This window comes from Fusarium mangiferae (genome assembly GCF_900044065.1).
Source record: "Fusarium mangiferae strain MRC7560 genome assembly, contig: FMAN_scaffold010, whole genome shotgun sequence".
Classification (NCBI taxonomy): Eukaryota; Fungi; Ascomycota; class Sordariomycetes; order Hypocreales; family Nectriaceae; genus Fusarium; species Fusarium mangiferae.
The window spans coordinates 870,301-893,236 of NW_024573930.1; the positions used below are offsets into that span (position 1 = coordinate 870,301).

General features: G+C 50.0%; 4 protein-coding genes across 4 annotated transcripts; 2 read left to right on the forward strand and 2 right to left on the reverse strand.

Moving 5' to 3' along the window:
• Positions 1–6,063: 6,063 nt before the first annotated feature.
• Positions 6,064–8,029, forward strand: FMAN_02391 (uncharacterized protein; the record flags this gene model as incomplete). Its single annotated transcript, XM_041819947.1, has 6 exons — positions 6,064–6,163; positions 6,217–6,526; positions 6,576–6,634; positions 6,687–6,726; positions 6,787–7,314; positions 7,366–8,029. The coding sequence occupies 6 exons, from the start codon at positions 6,064–6,066 to the stop codon at positions 8,027–8,029; spliced, it is 1,701 nt and encodes a 566-aa protein (XP_041685875.1).
• A 3,481-nt stretch (positions 8,030–11,510) lies between these two features.
• FMAN_02392 (uncharacterized protein) lies at positions 11,511–14,617 on the forward strand (the record flags this gene model as incomplete). Its single annotated transcript, XM_041819948.1, has 4 exons — positions 11,511–11,854; positions 11,980–12,822; positions 12,879–13,800; positions 13,856–14,617. The coding sequence occupies 4 exons, from the start codon at positions 11,511–11,513 to the stop codon at positions 14,615–14,617; spliced, it is 2,871 nt and encodes a 956-aa protein (XP_041685876.1).
• A 648-nt stretch (positions 14,618–15,265) lies between these two features.
• FMAN_02393 (uncharacterized protein) lies at positions 15,266–15,958 on the reverse strand (the record flags this gene model as incomplete). The annotated part of the gene is made up of 1 exon (XM_041819949.1): positions 15,266–15,958. The coding sequence occupies one exon, from the start codon at positions 15,956–15,958 to the stop codon at positions 15,266–15,268; it is 693 nt and encodes a 230-aa protein (XP_041685877.1).
• Positions 15,959–16,924: 966 nt separating this feature from the next.
• On the reverse strand, positions 16,925–19,429 carry FMAN_02394 (uncharacterized protein; the record flags this gene model as incomplete). The annotated part of the gene is made up of 1 exon (XM_041819950.1): positions 16,925–19,429. The coding sequence occupies one exon, from the start codon at positions 19,427–19,429 to the stop codon at positions 16,925–16,927; it is 2,505 nt and encodes an 834-aa protein (XP_041685878.1).
• Positions 19,430–22,936: the final 3,507 nt, after the last annotated feature.

Here is a 22,936-nt window from a genome sequence, read left to right on the forward strand (position 1 = left end):
AGGGGCTCCCTTTATTTTTCAGGCTCTAATGGCAAAACTGCAGTGAGCGGGTTGGGTTTTACTGTTGGGTTATTTCTTGTTATAGGTAGAGGGGAGGATGAATGTAGACGAAACTCTACTGGGTAATAATCTTGTTGATTGTTGCTTAAGCTTTTGTCTAGTCATGACTAAACTGGCCAGAAATTTGCTTTACCCGCGTGCGTGCCTAGAGGAGGGAGGTTCCACAATCTCGACTCAGCTTGTAACTTGTCTGTGAGTTATTGGTGATAATTCCTCATAGAACAAGGAGTGATAGTGGAGATGACAGCAGCACCGACAACGGCAGCAACCAGAGACAAGAGTAATCATGACCAGTCTCTGTATCATCACATGATAGTCTGATACCTTCCCCTCATCATCAGCAGCATCGTCATCATCATCAATTTGTCATGTCGTGTCGTGTTATGTTGTGGTGTCGCGGCTAGAGTTGCTCGAGTTTAATTCACTACCACTACAAGAGTTAACGTAGGATCTGTAACTTCTGCTTGCGGTCGAAAGGGATGGACGGTCCAGATCCAATTCGTCCGGATCGTCAAAGGATGCTTCCCCGTTCATGGAGATGGACATGCAAATCACGGGACCCAGAGCCGCCGTCACCCTCTCTCGCTGTACAATTCAGTCCAGGTAGGTAGTTAGATCCTTACACAGCGGAGGATACCCAGTAACAAAAAGCAATTGTCAGTCAAAGGCAGTCAAAGAGCCCAAAAGAAAAGAGACAGAGACAGAGACAGAAAATTTGAAATTACTGGCTCTTCCTCCAGCCTCACTAAAATCACCCCCTCGCGTCCCGCTGTGACCTTGTCTACCTGAGGTATCCATCCCCTCCAATCTAGTCCAATCCAATCCATCCACCCTCACTTCCTCTTTTTTTTTTCCTTGCCCACCCGCACGTTCCAGTTCGCAAACCCACGCTAAATTCATACCCTGGCCCCCTTTTCGAAACCTTCGAGAATTTCTATCAAGAACCGGGGCGAACAGCGGTCAGACCCCCTTGTTTTGCCTAGGTTTTCCCAGTCTCTCCTCTCCCTTGCCTTGCGAAAGGTTCAGCTTCTGTCCACGACCATAACCCTACCGGGACAAGGGCACTTGAGATCCCCGGAACCCAAGTCAAGAATTCAGAGGGTGCGTGCGCTCGCTCTCTCGAAGCTGACGGTACAGTACGGTCGACGCCGAAAGGCTTGCGGGGTCATGGCAATCAACACGAGATGACGGATGGATCCTCTCATTTCTTCCATGATTGAGGGAACAATCGACAATCCAATCCCCCCCAACACACACACAAAGCCCGCCGTTGTACATACGTATGTACACAGGACGGGACAAACTTGGTGTTGGTCCGAAAGCGGCGTCAATAAACAGCTGCAACCAACGCCCGAGACGTCAGAGCGTTTTCAACCGTCGTGCAGATGCTTCCAATACATACGGCTGCATACATACATACAATACACACACATACATATGCAGATGCTGCATGTCGGTGGTTTAAAAGTGCACCATCGCGATAATGGATGGATGTGACTATACTCCGTACTTCATTGCGAATTCCAAGACATCGCATCGTATCTGGCCCTCCCTGCCTTCAGCGATTCGTTTGGATCGGGCCACCCGGCCTGCTGGGTTTGACGTCGCCCACACTGCTTTTCTGAAACACACCCTACTCGACTTTTTTGCTCCTCATCCTTCTCTCTTTTTCGCCTGCCTCACTTTTTCTTCCCTTGGATAGGCGGGGGGTGTCTTAGTCCATCTGTCATTGCGTAGTCTAAAGACAAGGGAGGCTTCTTTACCGAGACTACCTCATTTGTACAATCGACGAGATGCATCAGATCAACCCAGCCCACCGGGTCGCTTGTCCGCCGCCCCCTTTTTCCCCTGAGGCCAGCTCGTCCGGCTCTTTTTTCGTGGCCACTCGGCTTCTCCCCTTGAGCGGGGCGCCATGCGACAGGCTCCAAGAAAAGTAGTCTTCTGGTAGCACGAGACCTCCCGCGGCGTGCCTAGCTGTACCGGCAAACTGCCCTGCATCCACTTCAGCGAGGCCGGAAGCCAGGAAGACCTTCCGGGACTTCACAGGGATTCAAAATGGAAAAGACACCCATTGCTATTGGATGCTGAGAAGCGCCGGGCTCGACTATGACGACAATGGATGTGCAACTCACCCACGCCTGACGCGACACCTTATTCTTCTGCGGGCGACGACCATTTGAGCGAAGCCGAGGTTGTTCAATTTGGATGGTGGTCGAGAGCTGTGAAACTATCGGAGAGAGGGAGAAGGGGGAGAAAAAATTAGCATTGTCTCAGGCTTCACCGACGAAATGACTCCAACACTTTGACTTGTATCTATGTATGCAAGGCGGATCTGACACCTACTCGGTAGGCGGATGAAAGCGTCCACGTCGTCGGTAACCATTGGAGTCTATTTTCAATCACCTACTGCACATCATGCATACATATAAAAAAGGAGCCGCGGGCGCGTGTGAAACAGGCGAGTGATACAGTGCTATACCGCTTCCGTGACAGGGAGCCGCGAGCTTCGAGTGGGGGACCCAGGCCTAGATTTTAGCCACTTCCTTTGTGACACAAGACGAAGTCGGACCTTGACTGCGAGCTGGCACAAAGTTGACAAGTCAAAGATGCCCTTGCCTTGCCTCACGTAGGCTTCGCTTTGCATCTCCCCGGGTCGGTAGTGTACAGCGCCGTGCCTTGTCCCAAGACTCAATGCCGACATTCGGTGTACATATATACATACGGGGGGAAAGGCACGATTGCAGCAAAAGGGCGACACCCGAGAGGATCGCATCCAGCATTCGAAGCTGCTTGCAGACTAATTAAAGACGATCTAAATTGTATCTGTGGAGTCGGCTACACTTCCGGCAGTCTTTGCTACTCGGGGCTTACGGCCCAGCGGGTTGGGTGCGAGTGGCCCAATTTGACTGACGAGCTCAAAGTCGAGTCAGATCCATTTGCTACAGGTATTGGCGTGGGCCTATGGGAGACTGGACCCTACAGCTTCAAGGTTCAGAGCCCTGACTTGAAACCGCTGCATTGATTGCTGCATTTTCAAGCCCAACACCGCCAGTTTCGTCTTCCGTGCTGGGCTCACAATGTGTGGCTTACGCGCCGCAGCAGCTACTCCACGTGCCAGCAGTACCTAGGCGAAGGGTCCGGTGCGGCATGGCGGTGACAATGTCTCGGGTTCCTGATCAAAATCTCACACCTCGATTGTTTATTCCCTTGCTCGCTCACCCGTGGGTGGCTCCCTTCTATCAAAAACCTACTTTATGGGGCTCCGGGGATGTCAAGGAGGGCTTCCACTTCAGAGAAATATGTCGTGTGCTTCTATTGGCGCCTGGCTTGTATGACGTTAATGCACCTGGGGAAAATTTTCGACGGTGATGCGGCAGACCGACATATATGACTCTAAATTCAAATTTTTTTAGTACAAGACCATCATCGTCAGCCACGTGTCTGACAGATGGACGACACGCCTATGTCAGTCAGGCTTGAAAATTTTTGGTTGTAACATGCTTGAGATTTCCAATTTGTCCTTGCCTGCCGGGAAGCTTCCACGAGAGCCGCTGTCAGGGAACCTTGTAATTTCCAAGGTGAGCGGCCCTGCTCGACTGGGGATGATGTCCGTATCGGTCACGAAGTAGGTTCGACATTCTACACACAGATTCCTGCGACCTTGGCATCACTTACACCTAGGCTTTTCGGCCTAGTCATGCCCTTTCTCGGCCGACTGATATGCAAGAAGGAACTTCTACTCCGTGTTCCGAGGAGGAATGTCCCGTCCCGTGTAAGCTTGACCCTCGTGACAAGCACAATATACGTCTGGAGTTGCAGCTCGTTTTCGCAATATCTAAAGATATCACAATCGAGCTCTGGGTCAGTATCCCGGTCACTCTGGCTTGCACACCGATCAGAACATGATACTTAATTTGTCCTTGTCCTACGCGTCATTCTCGAGCTCGTATGCAGTGGGCAGTGAAACATGGTTGAGGTATGACAAGGCTGCGGTGTATCGACGTTGCTGGCAATGCAGGCAGATCCCGAATGACTCCCTCATGCATGGAAGTCGTCTGCTGACTATGTACTCCATCGTTCTGGAAAACACCACAGGAGCTAGGGCACAAGATGTTTGCTCCAGACTTTCCGGAACAAATGGCCGGCGGTGGGTGTGAGAGAAGAACAAAGAAACACCAAGCGAATAACACATCATCAGAACCAGTATGCTATTCAAGGAAAATACCATGTAAGATGGACGGATGCCTACGACTGACGGGGTGAGCTGGCTGAGAGCGTGGGGGACGACAATAACAACCTACCTATGAAAGAGGCAACAAAAACATCGCAACTCCTGTCACAGCAGGCATTGGACTGATATCCGATTCTGTTCTACCCAAATCGACGTCATTAGGCGCCGCATCGAAAATCGCACGCCGCAACGCCAAGGCTGGAACAACGGCCCATGGCATGGCATGCCATGTGCTTTGACAATTGGTGGTGCTGACTGACTGATGGAAGTCGGCTCCGCTGGAATCTCATTACTTTCTGCCCGTCACCAAGAGGATGAGAGGTGTGGTCCCCTTCCGGGAGGTCTTCCCTAGTAACATTATCGCTCCACAGCCAGGCTGAGGCGACCCCGGGGATGATTTCCGTGTGACGAGCCCCCGGGGGCCGTTGCTCATTACTCACTGTACTGCGTTCACCGCCTCCTAAGCCTGTCGCTGCTGTCCTGTCCTCTACAGCGGCTGTGCGGGTTAGTGCTGCTTGATGCAACCAATGCCATAACATGGAAGTCAGTTGACCGTATTTCAGGTTGCTGATGTATGTTTTGCACGCATAAGCCAGTTTCGAAACAACAGAATGATGTGTCCATGGAAGCCAGGACTTTTGACGAAAGGGAACCCTCGGACATACGCTTAGCCACAGCGGAAATACCGGGGTGCAGTTACAGACGGCACCATTCGCTTTTAGCATTGGCATTTGGTTTGGCTTGGTTTGTTTTCCAGCTCCATTCAGGTTCGCACCCAACAATTAAGCTCGAACCCAACCGTCAGTCCATGGCGTTTTGCTCGAGACACATCCCCGTGGGCGTCCTCCAGTGGCTTACAGGGGACCAGAGACAGAGAAGGATACCCCTGCAGAAGTACTTGCTGGGTACATACGCTTAGTCTCCCAGGGCTCCTTTGCGTCTCCGTCTCCCTGGGACCCAGCCCCTGCAGCCCAAGACTCAAGGCCCAAGACCAAGTCCGCCCTGTCAAACTGGGATGGCTGCCCGTGGTGTTCTAACTTCTGGTGCCTCTGGGGGCCCTGAAGCCAGCCCCACTGCCCAAGAATTTGGCCGTTCGCCGCATCTCACAGCACAGAGCAGCGCAGCGAAGCGCGGACACGACAGGAGATTTGCCCTTTGCCCATTTGGCGCGCTCATGTCACCGCTGGTTCCAAGCTTCGGGTCTAGTAATTAATTCTATTCTGCTCCAGAAGATGATCATTGTGACAAGTCCATGTACCCCAGTCCCAGTCCCAGTCCCAGTCAGTCTGAGGGGTGTTGCTCACTTTCACTTTCACTACTAACACTCCATCCTCATACATACCTCACCTACTCATTCTCCATACTCCATACACTTCTTATAAGTGTATCCACCCCATCTTGGTCCTTCTCTTTTCCTTCCGTGAACCTTCTATAACCCTTTAATTAGTCTCCCTTCTCCCTCCACCACCTTGATTCTTGTTCTGTGTTCTTTCTCTATCTCTCACTCAGCTTGAGTCTTTGTCAACATCTACAATCTGTTGCTACTTGGGTTGGACATCTACACCAAACCACTTACACACTTACATACTCGACGATATTCAACAACCTACCGAAGCCACTTGTCTCATGCTCTTAGACTTTACGAAACGGATCGATCAGACTTGCGAATAGTTCAGAGACACCATTTTCACCAAAATTTGAACATAAATTCACCAGGGGCCACCCATTGAACAAAAAGACGAAACCTCCCGGGAGGATCACAACTAGAAAACATGGCGAGGAGTCGTCAAATGACTGCGGCCAACCGCGAAGCTGCTGGCCGCAATGAGAGACCGCTTCCCCCATTCCCCGCAAAGCAGATGTTTGTTCTAGGTACGGAGCTCAGCTTACATGACTTTTGCGACACTGGGTCTAACAATTGGCAGCCTGCTGCAGAATATGCGAACCGATCGCCTTCATGTCCATCTTCCCCTACATTTACTACATGATTCAAGATTTCAACATTACCGATGATTCCAACAAGATTTCAGTTTACGCCGGCATGGTCACCTCCGCTTTCACATTGGCCGAATTCTCGACAGGAGTTCTTTGGGGACGACTTAGCGACAAGATTGGCCGAAAGCCAGTGCTTCTCTTTGGTCTGCTTGGAACTGCTATCAGCGTCTTGGTCTTTGGTTTCGCCCCCAGTCTGCCAGTCGCACTCTTTGCGCGCGCTCTCGGAGGTCTTCTCAATGGGTATGTTTTTCTGGAAAGATACTTAGATCGCCCAATTAACATATTTTAGCAACATTGGCGTCCTTCAGACAACTGTCGCCGAGCTTGTTACTGTCAAGGAACATCAACGTAGGTTGAATCTCAAAAGATCAGATGAGAATTGGGCTAACAGATCATCCAGCCCGAGCTTATACTATCATGCCCATGGTGTGGTGCATTGGGTAAGCCATACATACTCATGCAGTCATTGACAGCAGTTGCTGACTGGGTTACCTATTTAGATCGATCGTTGGGCCTATGATTGGAGGAGCTCTCGCACGACCATGCATCAGCTACCCCGAGATCTTCGCTCGTGGAACCATCTGGGACCGATATCCCTACCTTCTCCCAAATCTCTTCAGCGCCGCCACCGTTTTCTTCGGAGTCATCATTGGACTTCTCTTCCTGGATGAGACACATGCTGAGAAGAAGTCCCAGCGAGACCGTGGACGTGAGATTGGAGATTACCTCGCCAGCTGGTTCGGTGGAGTTGCCAGCTGTAATGGACGAGGCCGCTCTCCCGAGAAGCAGGCTCTTCTTGATGGAAAGCAAAATGTCCAGTATCTCTCGACCAGTGTTCGCCCTGGCTCTGCCCACTCTGACGAGGCCCTGCCTGCTTACCGAAGCCAAGAGAATTCGCCCCGACTTGCTCCCCAGCCTGACACACAATCCCTGAACGAAGCCCCCTTGGAACCCATTGTGGTGCGAAAGTCAAAGACTTTCACCAAGCCTGTCATCATGAACATCATCTCTTATGGCATTCTCGCCTTGTAAGTTGCGCCTCACCTAAAGCCTCATGCAGCCTCTAACACATGTCACAGCCACACTATGACTTTTGACCAGCTTTTCCCAGTTTTCCTGAGCACCAAGCGACCTGAGCACCCCGTTCACGACCTTCCCTTCAAGTTTACCGATGGATTCGGCCTCGAGACCAAGATGATCGGTGTCATCATGTCGGTTCAGGGACTTTACTCACTCTTCTCCAACTATCTCATCGTTCCTCCAGTTACCCGACGACTTGGATCTCTCCGCCTCTTCCGAATTCTTGCATTCTCGTACTTTGCGCTCTACCTGGTCACACCCTACCTTGTGCTACTCCCCGACTCTATGAGAATGCCCGCTATCTACCTGCTTGTCATCTGGAAGTGCACCTTCTCAACCATGGCCTACCCCAGCAACGCCATCCTGCTGGCCAACTCGGCACCATCTAAGCAGGTCCTTGGAACGATCAACGGAATTGCGGCCTCAACTGCCAGCTTGTGCCGTGCTCTGGGCCCGACCCTATCTGGTCTCCTCTACTCTTGGGGTCTTCAGACTGGATACTCTGGACTGGCTTGGTGGTTCAGCGGACTTATCACCATTGTTGGAGCATATCTCAGCTCACAAATTACCGAGGGCGGACCTCAAGACGATGTGTTGCCTGAGGAGGATCCTCTCTTGGACGAGGGTCTTTTCACCGACTACGACGAAGAGGAGAGTGTTTAAGGAATCACTCAGCATGAAGCAACAGCAACATACGGCTTGGATTTTCACCGGAGTTTGAATGTTTCGAGCAAGCGAAGAATCGAAACAATCTGGCGTCATTTCTTTTAGGGACGAATTGTATAAAGGGCATGCGAGGCCCATGTGGAAAAATACCCCCTTTTTTTCTTCCAACACAGCGATCAGGCATGGAACAGGCGTTTTACAATAAGAGGGAAAAAAGAAGACGGATGAACTTGGGAACTCATTTCACGAAACATAGACTATGGATTCATTCGAGGGACGAAGGATTCAACGACAAAGTAGAAGGATGATTGATATTTTGGGAAGGGAAACTTTTTGTAATGGATTTTGCTACACGGCCGATGGCACCAGCCCATGCCGTATCGTCAACGACAGGACCCCGGAGGTTTAGAGGGCGTTTCTCGGTATGGGGGTTCTTGGTGGCCTCGCAGATGTCGGTAGCGTTTGTTTTCAGACTTTTAAGAGTTTGTGGTTTTCAGTTCAGGCTACCTCACGGGGCGGAACTGGCGGTGTAAGAAAGGATAGTGTCAGTGGCAGTAATTTCAAGACTGTCGTCTCATTGAAAAAAGATATATGCATGCAACAACTTTCCGCGCGGTGCCTGAGTGACATGGAGAATGCATAGACAGACGGTGATGCTTGATATGCTTACGCATACACACACACATACGCATGCTGCAGCTGGAATGGCAGCGGTCAAAGTGCAGAACGGAACGTGCGTGACACGGCATGGCCGAAGACAATAATGCATCTTATTTTGATACATATGACAGAGTTTCACATAGTAATCTAGGTACCTGAGTATGCATGTAGTCGCATGTAGTTGCTTTAGACCTTGTGATTGACCTCGTGATAAATCCCGTGCAACCGCAGCGTAGCATCAGGCAGCCAGGATGTGAATTTCCTATAATCGATATAGACAGACTCACCTGTAGGTCGGTAGCCAGAAAGGCATCGAGAAAAGAGGGCAGGAAAATGAGGTAACAATACCCTTGTCCTTGGAAACCCCATGATCTGATGATACACGGGGAACTGCTCGTGGCGGCAAATCTATACGCGCAAAAGTGAATTGGATGGTTGCAGTCGGGAATCGCAGTTGCTTGAAAGTTGTCGTGGACATCGTATGAGTCTAATCAATTTAATATCTTCTGCTTCAGTTTATTCGTGCGCTCTAATGGATGTTTGGAGCTTGAAGTGAGGTTGGGTGGTGTGGAGAGAGGCTAAGAATGATGGAGAGGATGGACCCTTGCTGCGTATTGAGGAGGTTTGAACACCTTTCGTAAGAGGGACATCGTAGGAGGGAGATATGATTGATTTGGCTGTGACAAATCGTGGTAGAAGATATCATTGTTGGTTGTTAGCATGGATCTTGTGCGTATGACACTCTCAAGTTTGCGTGAGGATATATCAATGGATATGAGGTGGCAAGAAAGAGATATGGATCAGGATTTCTTTCGTGAGCTTATTCATGCTCGTGCAGCTTATGTACGAATACGGCGACCGGCATCTCAAATCGGGAATCGGGAAAGATGTTGGGTGGTGTTGGTGATGATGCAGCCAACCGCCAGGCTGCATCCGATCCGGTCCAAGAGACAAAACCCGTTGACAAGGTTCAGGTCAACGGAGCCGGACCAGCGATATATTCACTGAATATGATACGGTGAGTGGTGTAATTCGGCATGAGAAGAGCTTGAGTATCACTCAAAGCAACCTCTTTGTCGTCTCTTCTCACTACTCGAATCAAAGACTGAAAAGCAGGATGTCTCATGTATACAGCTGCACTGTGCTGCTGTCAATGCCCCGATGCGGTATCTGACGGCGAAAGCTGAGAACAGGATGAAGGGGACCGGTTATAAAGCCGGACAACTTCGGATACAATACACAAATCACAATCACTGCAGTTTTCTCTGCGAGTAAAAAGAAAGGAAAAGAAGACGAGAGCGAGAGCAAGCACTGATAAGATGATTCGCTGTCATGATACGCCTCAAACTTCTAAGTCTGGTTTGCAGGAGAGGATCGACAGGATGATAAACAAGGCGTTTTTAAGGTGCTGCACGCCAAGAACATTGATTCCCAGATTTGCAGTTGACTTTGATGGTTTTCTCTCTTCCTTTCTTATACTCCATAAGAAATGATGAGTTGAGAAGGGAATAAATTGGCCAATACAAGGAGTCAATTCGTAGAGAAATCATCTTTCCCCCACCTGCTCGCTACAGGATTCAAACTGGGATGAATCTGGAAGGACCCTTGTCTGGTTATTGACACCACTTGCACTTTGACCAATAAAGAGGGTCTTTCCTCCTTTGCTTTTTTTCTAGTGGCTTGTTTGCAGTTTTGAGAATCGAGATAATGCATTGTTATCGAGTCTTAAGTATCTTATATTTTGTACGCTTTAACAAAGCTACTTATTGTCTGAACCATCTTGAATATCTCGGTGCCTACTCCTATATGGATCCTTGTGCCGTATAATTCGGTTCAAAACTTTTAATTGCTTACAATTGGAAGCTTCAAGACCCTTGCTTGTCTCCATTCTCCATGAAACAAACGTGATAATTATCATCATCTCAGACTCATCCAGAAGCGGTCATCAACCACCGTCACCTCCACCACGAAATGCTGCCTCTCTATACGGAGGAATTGTATGCACAGTTGATAGGTCCCCTCTTTCAGGGACCAGTTGCCATGGCTTTCGCTTAGTCCAGGCCCCAAATTAGTCTCGACTTTCTACGGCGTTGACAGCCAGAATCGTTGTCCTTGGGGGTCTAGTCATGGGCCAAGCTTGGTTGGTCCCCGCAGACAACAAACAGTCAGCAAAGAAGTTGTTGCTTGTTTGACTGATAACCTGAGAGGCCAATTCTGGAAGATTTATTAGGCAGTTCGGCAACCACTTGATCTCATTATATTGCCCTAGGCTTCTTCTCATACCTTTGAACCCCCAATTCATCAGATATCAGCTCTACTATGTAATACACTTGACAAACTCCTTGCGCTTTGACAAACGTTAGCGGGTACAGCGGCTCGTCGATCCCTTCCCGCCTTATCCATATCCTTCAATTGTCCAGCTCCTGCCTTTTTGTCTCAATCTATCCCACCCATTCGGAGTAGCTGCCTTCCTGTTACTGTCCTCAGAACTGCGCTTACCTTAGACTACCTACCTTCTCCGCCCGTTCGTTTCATTAATTGTTAAGGCAGTCCCGACCGGAACTCTCAATCTACCGTTCCGCCTTTCACCTGCCACCTTCCGCCCCCGTCTCCGTCCCCCGACTAAGCTCAAGCAAGCTCAAACCCACTCTCTCCGTCTCCATCATCAATTCACAGACGACAACCTACCTTAGGCCGACCTCTTGGATATCGCTTTCTCCGGCTGATCTGCGTCACTCCGCCCGAGCCACTTCTCTTCATCTCCGAACCTGTCGCAAACTTATCGGCGCCGTCTTCGGTTGCCCGCCGGGCCGTTACAATGCCTGCGCGTGGCCCTCCGTCCCCGAGCTCGCAACCCGCAAAGCGACAGCGACAAGACTCGAATGACGATGGATCGCCGCGCAACGGCCAGTCGAGCCCCCAGGATCGTGAGCGCGAACGTCTCCAGGCCGACGGTGCTTCAGCATCTTCCACTACTGCCTCTCCCTCAGTAGCGGCCAAGGCAGGCCAAAGCAGTAACTTTCGCAACGTCAGCGCCTGTAACCGTTGTCGCCTACGTAAAAACCGTTGTGATCAGAAGCTACCGAGCTGCGCAAGTTGCGCCAAGGCAGGAGTCGCTTGTGTTGGCTACGATCCCATTACAAAGAAGGAAATCCCACGCAGGTACGATAAGACAACGCAAGCGCGCGATTGTCCAGATGTGTAATCTTTTGGTCATCATTGACCTCGATGACGCGCCAGAAAATCTCCCAAGTTGATTAATGAGCAAATGTTGACCTTGCGCGCAGTTATGTTTACTATCTCGAAACCCGAGTCGAGCAGCTTGAGAATCTGCTTAGCGCCAATAGCATCTCCTTTCCCCCAGCCGAAAACCTCGAATTGTGTTCTCGAATAGGCACCGACACCGCCAGTATCAACTCCGCCACCGAAACAGGTTATTCCGGACCATCAGAAGCCGGCGACCGAAGGCCTCAGAGCCAGGCGGTGGAATCGCTTAAGAAAAAGTCGGGCCAATCAGGGTTCCTCAACATCGTGAGCCCCTCGAAACCTCGGTCTTTAGCATCCGCATCTGGTGTCTCGTTCGCCCGGGTCGTATATGCTGCAGTTCAGTACTCATCCTCTGGACAACCTAATCCGAATGATCCCAGAAATCCTCGGCAACCGAGCGGCAATGGAGCTTCGCTGCGCGATTCGTTTTTTGGCCTTCATACTAGGCCGTCTATCAAGCCTGCAAGTTTCCCCAGTAAAGAAGTCGGCTTGCGGCTCGTGAGGTTATATTTTGAACACTCGAACCCTCAGATTCCAATTCTGCACAGAGGAGAGTTCATGCAGACGTTTGAACGCATATATGCCACTCAGGATCCGGCCCGAGGCTCGCGAGAACTCTATTTGTTGAATATGGTCTTCGCCATCGGCTGTGGTGTCATTGTTGGCGAACCAGTGAAATCTGACTCGTCTGGCGACGCTGGTGCAGACAACAAAAGTCGATGTGAACCAGAGGAGTATCACGCGAGCGCAATCGTGCACCTAGAATCGTGTTTAAGCAACAGTGGAGGAGGATTAGAAGTTCTGCAAGCTGTACTTCTTCTGGCTAATTTTGCTCTGCTTCGACCCGTTCCCCCTGGCCTCTGGTATGTGCTGATTGATCGTGTGTGGTGTGTGAACTCACCTGACTGACACGGACCAGGTACATCATTGGTGTTGCTGTTCGACTGGCGGTCGATCTCGGCCTTCACTATGAGGATGACAGGGAAATTGATTCCATTCCTAACGAAAGGGATCAGACTGATGGTGCTGGTTCTCGAGAGAATGGGGCACAAACCCGGGGGAAGAAGCTGTGGGTGCGAGATATGAGGCGCCGTTTATGGTGGTGCACGTACTCTCTCGATCGTCTGGTTAGCACATGCGTTGGAAGACCATTCGGCGTCAGCGATCAGGTCATCACAACCGAGTTTCCGTCCTTGTTGGACGACGACTATATTACACCGACCGGACTTGCAGATCCAGCAGCAGATCAGCTCCAACCCAGCTACAAGCATGTTGCCCATCATTACTTCCGACTGAGGCTGCTGCAATCGGAAATTCTTCAGGTTTTGCAGTACAATCAGGCTCAGATCGCCAAAGCGGGTGTGCAGGGCAAGTTCCCTGATATGCACATTCATCTCCCGTCGCCCTTCCTGGTGCAGTTTGATTCGTTCCGTTCATGGCGCATAGATATCGACCGAAGGCTGTATCAGTGGAAGACGTCAGCACCATCGAGACAAGAGACGGGTGTCATGTTTTCGACCGAGTTTCTTGAACTCAATTACTGGCAGGCGATCATAATGCTCTATCGTCAGAGCCTCAGTGTTCCTGCCATGTTCGAAGGGGAGTATAATTCATCAAATGAGGTTAACAGCCCAACGGCGTTCCAAGCAGAGCTTCGTGAAGATGAGGATCGAATCTACCTGAAAGTTGCAGAGGCAGGTCAAAAGATCCTCCGCCTGTATAGACAACTTCATCTCAGTGGGTTGGTGAGCTACACCTATCTTTCCACGCATCACCTGTTCATGGCAGGAATCTCGTACCTTTATGCCATCTGGCACTCACCCATCGTACGAAGTCGCCTGGTAAGCTTTGACGAAACCCAGAGTCCTCGGAGAAATGAGCTAATAGTGGATCTAGAGCATGGATGAAGTGGACTTTACTATTCTCGCTGCCAAATCGGTTCTCACAGATATGATCGACAAGTGCCCTCCCGCCGAGACGTGCCGAGATGCGTTCGATCGAACAGCCAAGGCGACTATTAAGATGGCCTCTTCAACAGGCGGTTTTGGTGCCCCGACGGCCCGAAGACAACGCTCTGCGTGGAACACACCGCCGGACTCATCAAAAGGAACGGGGCAAGGACGTCACCGTCCGCAGGGCTCAGATCAGGCGTCTTATCAGATTGATTTGTCGCTGTCTGACTCGCTCTCCTCTCCTACATTGTCTGTTGCGGGCGACGGGAATGCACAGCCGTCGCCCCCAATGGCACGATCAACAGAGGGTTATTTGCTCAAATCGCGAAGTCGAGGTGGACCAAGCCCTACAGACTCTGGTCATAAGCAAGAGGGATCGCCTATAGAATCGGGAATGGTTCCTTCACCAATTCCTCGAAGAGTGACGTCCCAACCAAACGGCGGAGGATCCTATGGTGGACAGCAGCAATTCAACGGACAGGACTATCCAGATGCTCAAACAATGGAGTTCCTCCAAAACCTGGGCGCGTCATCGAACGGAGACTTTACTGCAATGGACCAGTCGCAGCTTGACATGGGTCTAAGCATGAACTGGGAGGGCCTTCACCACGACTTTGGTGAGGCACCACAGATGAACCCCTTTGACACATTCTTCTTTGGCGGTCCCCAAGGAGGTGGAGGCCAAGACGGCGGCATGAACATGTAGGAAGATGTTTGTTGGATATGTTTCTGTCTTTGTTGCCGGCGCGTTGGCTTGCTTTCTTGCTTACCTGCAGATGCAGGTCTGCTCAGTGAAATGGGTGGCTCTTTATGGCATTTGGTTATGTTTCAGTTCATCAGAAGGCGAGGGTACCTTTCTGATTTGAGGTTACAAAAGTAGATGTCGATGCTTGAATATGTGGAGAAAATTCATGAATAAGTCGATGGTTCACTGTCTGTTTACTATTATAGTGAGTTATGACGGTATTTTGGAGCAACTGGGTAGATATGAGATATCATGAAGCAGATATACCGCTCATAGAAAAGGTGAAATGGGAGGTCATGAGTTGATGGTACCAATCTTTTGTCTATTTACAGGTGGTTTTTGTAGAGACTATCCGGGTATCTATCGAAATGAAAGCCTCGCTCGATTCGAAAGATTGACGCTCAATCTGACCTCTCCTCTCCTCTCCTCTTCTCTTCTGCTCCTTTTGTTCATATTACTCCTTCTTTCCAATCTACGTAGTGAATCCTTTCTTGTCCATTCAATGCTCCAAATGTTCTATGCATCCAACGTCCAAAATATGTCGTAAAGTCGTAATTAAAACAAACCGAAGAAATAAAATACGCAAATTGTCGTCGCTACACTCTTCCTCTACCGGTCTCGGCTATACCGTCTGCTCTCCCTCCGAGGTGAGTAATCTCTCGGAGAATAGTCTCTTCGATATCCTTCTCCCATCAACGGCTCTCGACGATATCGGTCTTGGCTCTGTCGTCGTGATCGTCGCGGGGGAGAAACGCTGTGCTCCTCCTCAACAACAATCTCGTTATCCGAAGAAATAGTCGATTCTTGAACGAAGCGCGGCGCAGGAGGATCGACGATGATTCGCTCTCCTCGACTATCACCCACAAGCGGCGATGTTCGTCTTCGGCTCCTGTCCCTCGAATTCACCGTCGTGCGCGATCTCGTCCTCTTGGATCTAGAGGTAGCCCTGCTCCGCGATCTGTTCCTCGTTCTTCGGTCTCTTCTGCTTCGGAAACTCAGATATGTCGACGTATCGCCCGTGACGGTACTCATGGGTCCGCCTGACACGACAGTCGATGCGCCGTCGACTGTTCTCACGACTGGGCCCCGGTGTAGGAGCATGTAGATGATGTACAGCAGGAGAAGAAAACCAGCGACGGAGCCAAGGACGATACCGGCGACGACACCGGGAGCGAGGGAGTTATCAGTGCTCTTGTAGGATGTTGGCACGGCGGTGAAGGAGCTGCTCGAGTCGTCATTCTGGCGGACGTAGAGGGGATTGTGCCCTGAGGGTATTGTTGACGACGGAGGAAGAGCTGGCATCTTGGTTGTCGGAAGGTGTGGTTATGGTATCAGGTTTATTATATGGTTAGAAATAGCATGGCAGGAGATTCTAAGAGCAAAGCGGTATAGCTCTTGGTATTGAGAGGGTTGGAGTTGTGAAGAATTAATGAGGTTGTTGTTGTAGTTGGGACAACACGACGCAGCTCGGCATTTCCATCCATTAAAGATGCTGCACGTCCCCCCAGCCACGTCCTTTTTTTTTTCCAATTGAGCGTCATGGGCCTGCACGCGTTTGATTGAAATTTTCTAGGCGCGAGAAATCAGCATCATATATGATCTAGAATGCGTAGTTCGATCAGAATATAAAATATTTCTAATATTTATAGTTCATCATTCCAATACCTCCACAGCCTATATCTTGATAGTAGGTAGGCACGCAACAGTCTCATTGAAAAGTGGAGACCACTCTTGGCCTCATATAGGCCCAGGAACAAAGACTACCTAGCTACTCTCGATATCAGCCAATCTGTGTCTACCTAACCAGTAGCTTTCTATCTTATAAACATTTCTTCACTTTCTAGTTGTCCTTGGGTGACGTTTAGCAATAAAAGTTTTTGTTGCTCCTGTGAAGCCGCTGTCATCTACCGCGTCGTCACTAGCCAGTGCCGAGGCAACATCTTTGAAAACAGCATTATCTATCAATACTATTGGCCATATGCAGCCTTGAATAGTAGGTAGTTAGTTTCCTTTGGTACGCCTATACATGGATATCATCCCAAGACGTGGTCGCATAACCGGAAATGCTCCTTCCAGCCGACCGTTCTATATTTTACAAGTGTTGACCAGAAGAGAATTTTTGTCTCGATACAAAAGAGAATGAAGGCAACAGTGTTCCAAAACGCCTAGTATCGTTTCGGAGAATCGAGGAATCCACATCAATCGCTCCGTCAAAGTTCGTAACAGTAAAAACAACAAGGAAAGGGTATATAGCATGAATCAAGGTATTTAGGCCTTGACTTGTAATTTGGGTGGAAGAGGAGGTAGTGCACAGGTTGGTGGTGGGACCGGTGGAGGCACTTCGCCCAGATGAGGCATGCTCCTTCGAATGAAAAGGCTCTTCCCGTTCATATCAGGCCTCAAAAGAGGGTTGCTCGCTGATGCGGGAATAGGGGGTAGAGGCACTGTGGGTGGAGGCGCAGGGAGAGGCAGCGACTCTGGCGACATTGGGGGTGGGAGGTCGCCTGAGGCACTATACTGAGATGCCCGGTCAGACATCACTGATTGAATGCTCGCCCGTCTTTGTGACCGGCCCTTGGCTGACATGCTGTCACTTCGTGCATCGCTATAAGTATCAAGGGAAGCACGGCGACGGGCTACCTCCTCGGCTCCCCCAAGAAAAGATCGCGAACGTGTTCTTTGTTCCAGGCTGGGACGAGTTGAGCTAGGAACACTACGTCCCATGGAATTGGGATTTTCGGATTTGCGCCATTGCCTCATGTCTGATTGTCTTCGCGAGCTCCCTGGCCGGCTGATCTCGACGGTTGGTTCTTCTATTGGTACCAGGCTCGAACGTCGCGATGTCATTTCATAAGAAGTAGGAATATTTGGCAGAGACGGTAGATCATCTTCTACTGGAATGGTCGACTGAGTTTCGTCTCCGTGCCGCGTCACTGGTCGTTCGTGGATGTCCTCCATTGGTGACGGTTGGTCAGCGACCATGGATAAAGGCCGCGCGATTGGTAACGTCGTTGGTGGTGCTCGGCGACCCAAGGATCGCACCTCCAGTGGACCTGACGAAGGAGCCATGCCGAATTCCTGGGCCATAGTCTTCGCATACGAATATCTCCGGTTCGACGAATTGGGTACACTGAAATTAGGTGTCGGAGCCTTCAAATCAGCGGCACCAGATCCATAGCTAGATTGCGGTCGTAGGTTGATGGGTCCGCCTTGTAGTTCGACGAAGGGGGTGAGAACTTGCATAGACTGTCTTCGGTCCAGGATAGCTGCAGCATTGGGCCTAGGTTTCGGCTCTGGTGAAAGTTTTGCCTCCTCCAGCGACGACTTATGCTCGGCAGGTGCAGGGAAGGTATCGACGGTTGGTGAAGACGCTGGTGAGGATCCTGCAGACGTCACCACTGTCCGTTGACCGGATGATATGAATGAAAGGCGGTTCGAATTTTCTCGTAAATTCTCCAGTTGCCGGCCATCATGCGATACGAAGCTATTTGTCGTCGAAATATCATCAAGGGGCTGATCGGCTGTAGGTTCAGGCTCAGCGACATTTGTGACTGAGCGGTTGGTCTGTGTCTGACTTTGCCATTGCAGATTCTGGGGTGGCAGAAAGCTGTCAGGACTTTGAGGGCTCTGGGAGCTCGAGCTTGCTATGCGTGATAACCGATTAGGGTCTCGTACTACCAAAGTCCTTTGACTAGGTTTCTCTCGTAGTGGTGCAACTTCGTCCTCGGCCTTTGGTTTGCCTGTCTCGGTAAGTGTCTTCTTCCCTCCCAGTGCCTCGATTTCACGGCGTAATGTTGATATCCAGCCTTCCATATCCTCAGCAGTTTCAAATACCATGAGGAAATTGGAGACATGGCGTCGTTCAGTGGCCCGGAAATTCCATCGCGAGAATAAAGAACGAGAATCTGATGATGTTGTCCCATCAGATTCTGCAGCTGCAGAGACCTGGACTACCCAATGGCGTCCAGGGATCACGTCACTTGCAAATGCTGCGGAATCTTTGCTGAGGTGCAATATTCTTTCAGGCAACCGGTCGAAGGGTCCTTCTGCTGCATATTGCAGCAAATAGCCTGATGTCACGAGAACATAAATCTTGTTGGTCCATTCAAATTTCGGGAAATGGCCGGAGGTATTGCGACGATGCTTCTTCTTGACCTTAGCCTTCTCGGTAGGAGCGCCTTCAGCATCTGGCGTTTCGGCATTTTCGTCACGCAGTGCGCTAGCTCGTCGCTCGTGCATGCGTAGAATAGCTTCGGGTGCCAGTGATGTAGCTGGCAATGTCATGTGTTTGACAGCTTGTGGAAATGCTTTAAATAGGGGCGGAGGATGCCATGTTGAAAGTGGCCCACGCCCAGGTTTGCCAGACCCCTGGGCTCTGACGAGGCCAACAGGTCGCGGTTGAGCTGGTGGACTTTGTTGGGTTTCGAACATGGTAGCCAAAGGGCGCGGGCTGCGAGGGGACGAGGGCATATCGTCAAACACTGCATCGGGCTGGGCTGGAAAATAAGGATTCGTTTCAGGGAGTGATGTACGGCTTCCAAAGGATGATGGCGTTTCAGGACTGGCCAAGTGCGTCTTTGATCGACTGAATAAACTTCGCAGTCCTAGCCTCGATTCTCTCTTGCTAGCCCTTTCAGCTTTCAATGGCACGCGATTCTCTTCAGCTGCCATTGTGTCAATATCCGGAGGACGACTTCTTCGTGCTGGTGCATGATGACTCTGGAGCGCTTCTAGAGTACCACTATGGGTCATGAACGAATCTCTGAAGGACATATTGGCGAAATGTTCAAGGCGCGGTCAGTTTAATGACTTGACAATGCGTTATAGTTAGCAAGCTAAACGGTAGGCGTCGGCGTAGAAAGGGTCTGCTGGTGGTATGCAGAACAGAGCGGCATAGGTAGGGTACCGTGCTGCTCAAATGCAGGCGGTAACTCGAACACCTTTGTATGACAGAGCTTGGGGATGATCCTGGGACAAGGTCTCGTTTAAGAATTGCGCGGCATGTATTCGTGCGTTTAAAATGTGTAACCCAGACCGAGGCTGACCGGAGGTGGGATGTGAGGAAATGCGGGTTCCCGTCTTGGATGCCGTAGATTGCAGCTCAGTCAAAAAGTTCCGTCTGATATGGCGCAGATATCAACTCATACAGTAAGAGGCCCGGTATAACGTTAACAGCTTGTTGCCCAGAACGGAAAGTAGAAGTAGTTGCGGGACGTTGGTGGTGGCGAAAGTATAGTGTAGGTATTGGGCAACAAAGAGTGACGATTGGGAGAGCGGTTCGGACAATGAGTGAGTGTGAAACCAAAGCCTACAGACGGACAGTATATGAAATAGCGAGCGACGAGGTAAAGAGAAACAGCTGAGCCAGAAAAGAGGCGCGTATACAAACGAAAATCAGAAGAGAACAACAAAGACGTATTTTGGGTTGTCGAGAAGGAGAAGAAGAAGCGACAGCGGTTGTAGAAGGGGACCTGAGGGGGTGGGAGTGGGAGTGGAAGGAACTTGTAAGCCAGCACAACCACAAGCAAAACGCAAGTGCTATGAAGTACCTGCGCCTGCCTCTTGAACCTAATGGTGTGGTACTGTGTGGTCTGCACGAACTGGGCTACTGGGGAAGGTCCTGGTGAACCTGGACTGGACTGGGGACTGCCTTATGGGGATCCAATGGCAAGCTAAGCCCACCTCAGGCACGAAGACAAGAGCCATGCAAGGGAGGGGGAGCCCCGAGGCCAGAATTAAACAAGTTCCAGGATGGTGAGAAAACGGAGGACACGATAAACTTTTCCTAATTGGGCGTCCTTGAAGGGAAACATTGAACTCTAGTGAGTTACTCGACATCATATGTCAAGCCTCATTCTAATATTCTATGCTACCACTGTAATGGCTGGCTCGCCCAAGATGCCTCATAAAGCAAGCACCCAAATACACCTCGTATCGAACTGTTGAGAAAGGCACATACTCTTATTACAGGAACACCAAAGGCACGAACGACGCAATTCGATGGGTCCAAAGATGCAGGTACATACAACAGTAGCAAGCCCACAACCCCCCGCCCATACAGACAGCAAGTCAGCGAACGACATGACCTTAGAACATAACATGGGCATTGATAGTGGGACCGTTCTTGAGGAGCAACATGAACGGGGACGACAAAGGCCACTCAGCGAGGCGACCAGAAGAGCACAAGAGGAGCCAGGGGCAGGGGAGCCCCTGTCAACCTGCAAAACGGCCGCCAGGGATTATCCCGCTACTAATTGGTGTTTAACTTTGGCAGGCCAGGAATCACATTCACTCAAGGCAGTCCAGATTCATCATCCTCGGCATTGTTCTCTTTCTCCTTTACCGAATATCCAAACAGACACACAGCAAGAAAACACCCCAAGAGTCTGGTATACGAATATAAAATAAACTTACAGTTTGTGAGACTCGTGTGCTCGGACCCAGTTCAACGGCTTACCCGTTGAACTATGGGCCTGTTTTGGCAAGAGCACAACGGGGAATGACGGTTTTCATACGTGTGTTACTCGAGAACAGATTCACACACACGCAACGTCTACAAAACAAGTGGGTGTGATGCTACTAAGCGTCAACTCTATTGGCCCAAGAACATCGACGCGGCTTTAATCGCGACACGATGCGACTCTGCTAAGCCTACAAACTCGATCAAATATCTCAAGTTGCAATGATGTTCAGTGCACGGTATGAGTGGATAATGTGGATGGAGAAACTTTGTTTTGTCCTAAATAAAGAACAGTTTTACAAAACACACAGGCCTGTGTTGCTCCTCGGCATATTGATCTCACCCTCCCCAGGAGCAATATTTGTGAGTTGAGTTTTGTAAGCCCATGAGATGGACCATAGAAGTCCTCCGTCTGACCGATTATCATCAACATACAGTCATCATGCCGCTTGCAAAAAAGACTCAATTCCTTTGCTACCAACTTGTCTCCGTGCTTAAACCCTGTGAACTTGGGGTTTCCCAACGACTCCATCCGGGATCAGGGGCTGAGAAGCCGGTCCTAGCGTGACAGTGGACTGGTCACGATCTCATGAGGGAAGAATAGACGGGCCTCAGTCTTGCTGCTTACGAATTATAATAATAAGAATTGCCTGGCTATATTATAGATGAGTAGTTATTTCCCAATATTAGAATACTGTCGTCTGGCAACACGTCCTCAGTACACTATGGACTCTATCTCCCTCCCGTCCCATGACGGAACAGCGCGATATCGCTTCGAGGAATCCTCATGTGACTCTTGCTCTCAATCCGGCAATCCTTGCTGTTTGTCCTTCTGCAGCCAATAACAGCAGAAGGTGCCGTGTCGCAGGTCCCGGCACACTTTTCGGAAATTCTGGTAGGAACGGTGAAGTCTGCCGCTCGGCTGATCACGATCTTTTTGATATGCCGATCACATTAAGTGTCATATCACATACATACCAACGTTTCTTTTTATCATAAACATGTCAATCGATATTATCACACGGCCATTATGCATGAGGAGCTCCAGGAACAGAAATTGATGAAGATTTTTTTCTCTCTTGTTGGTTGTGTGTGGCCCCGGCTTTATCGCTGCCAGACCAGTGTCTCATCACGATAAAAGACGGGGATCGGTTCCTCTAGCCAAAACGTCCGATTGATATCCCACTTTCTTAGTCCTCTACGACCCGGAAATACAAGGATTGAATCATTCACTACCAAGCCTCGCCCAGCTGAAGAGCATGGCTGTTGTTTCGGGACTGGGGGTCAGGCTGTACTCCGTAAAAAACAAGCGATTCCGTTGTTGTTCAACTGCCTCGAGGAACCCCTGGGCCCCCTACATTTTTGAGATGCCTTTTGGAATGATTCAATCTCAGAGCCAAATTGCAGTTGAAGAATCCAATGGCTGACGCAAGTCTTGCACGTGAGGGACAATTGGTGCAGTCATTTCGCTGGGTTTATCCTGTGCCTCGAATGACAAGCGCCAACAATCAACAGATGCATTGATATGACGCTCAAGAGGCGGTAACTTGGCAGAGCTGACCATTGCTGTGAAGTAATAAGCGAACCTCTTCCTCACCGATCCTTCTATTGTGTAGCACAGCATCAGTTGTTCAACATAAATTCCGTACGACCAAAACCAAGAATATCCGTGGATGTCAGGGCTGCCCTGTTCTAGGATTGAGTGCGGTTCCGCTCGCGGCCAGTCACTCTGCGAGTTAATTTTGCTTTTCTCGGCAGCATTTTCTTTCTTTTGTCAGCATTATCACAGCAAAATGAGTCGTCATCAGAATTGTCATCCA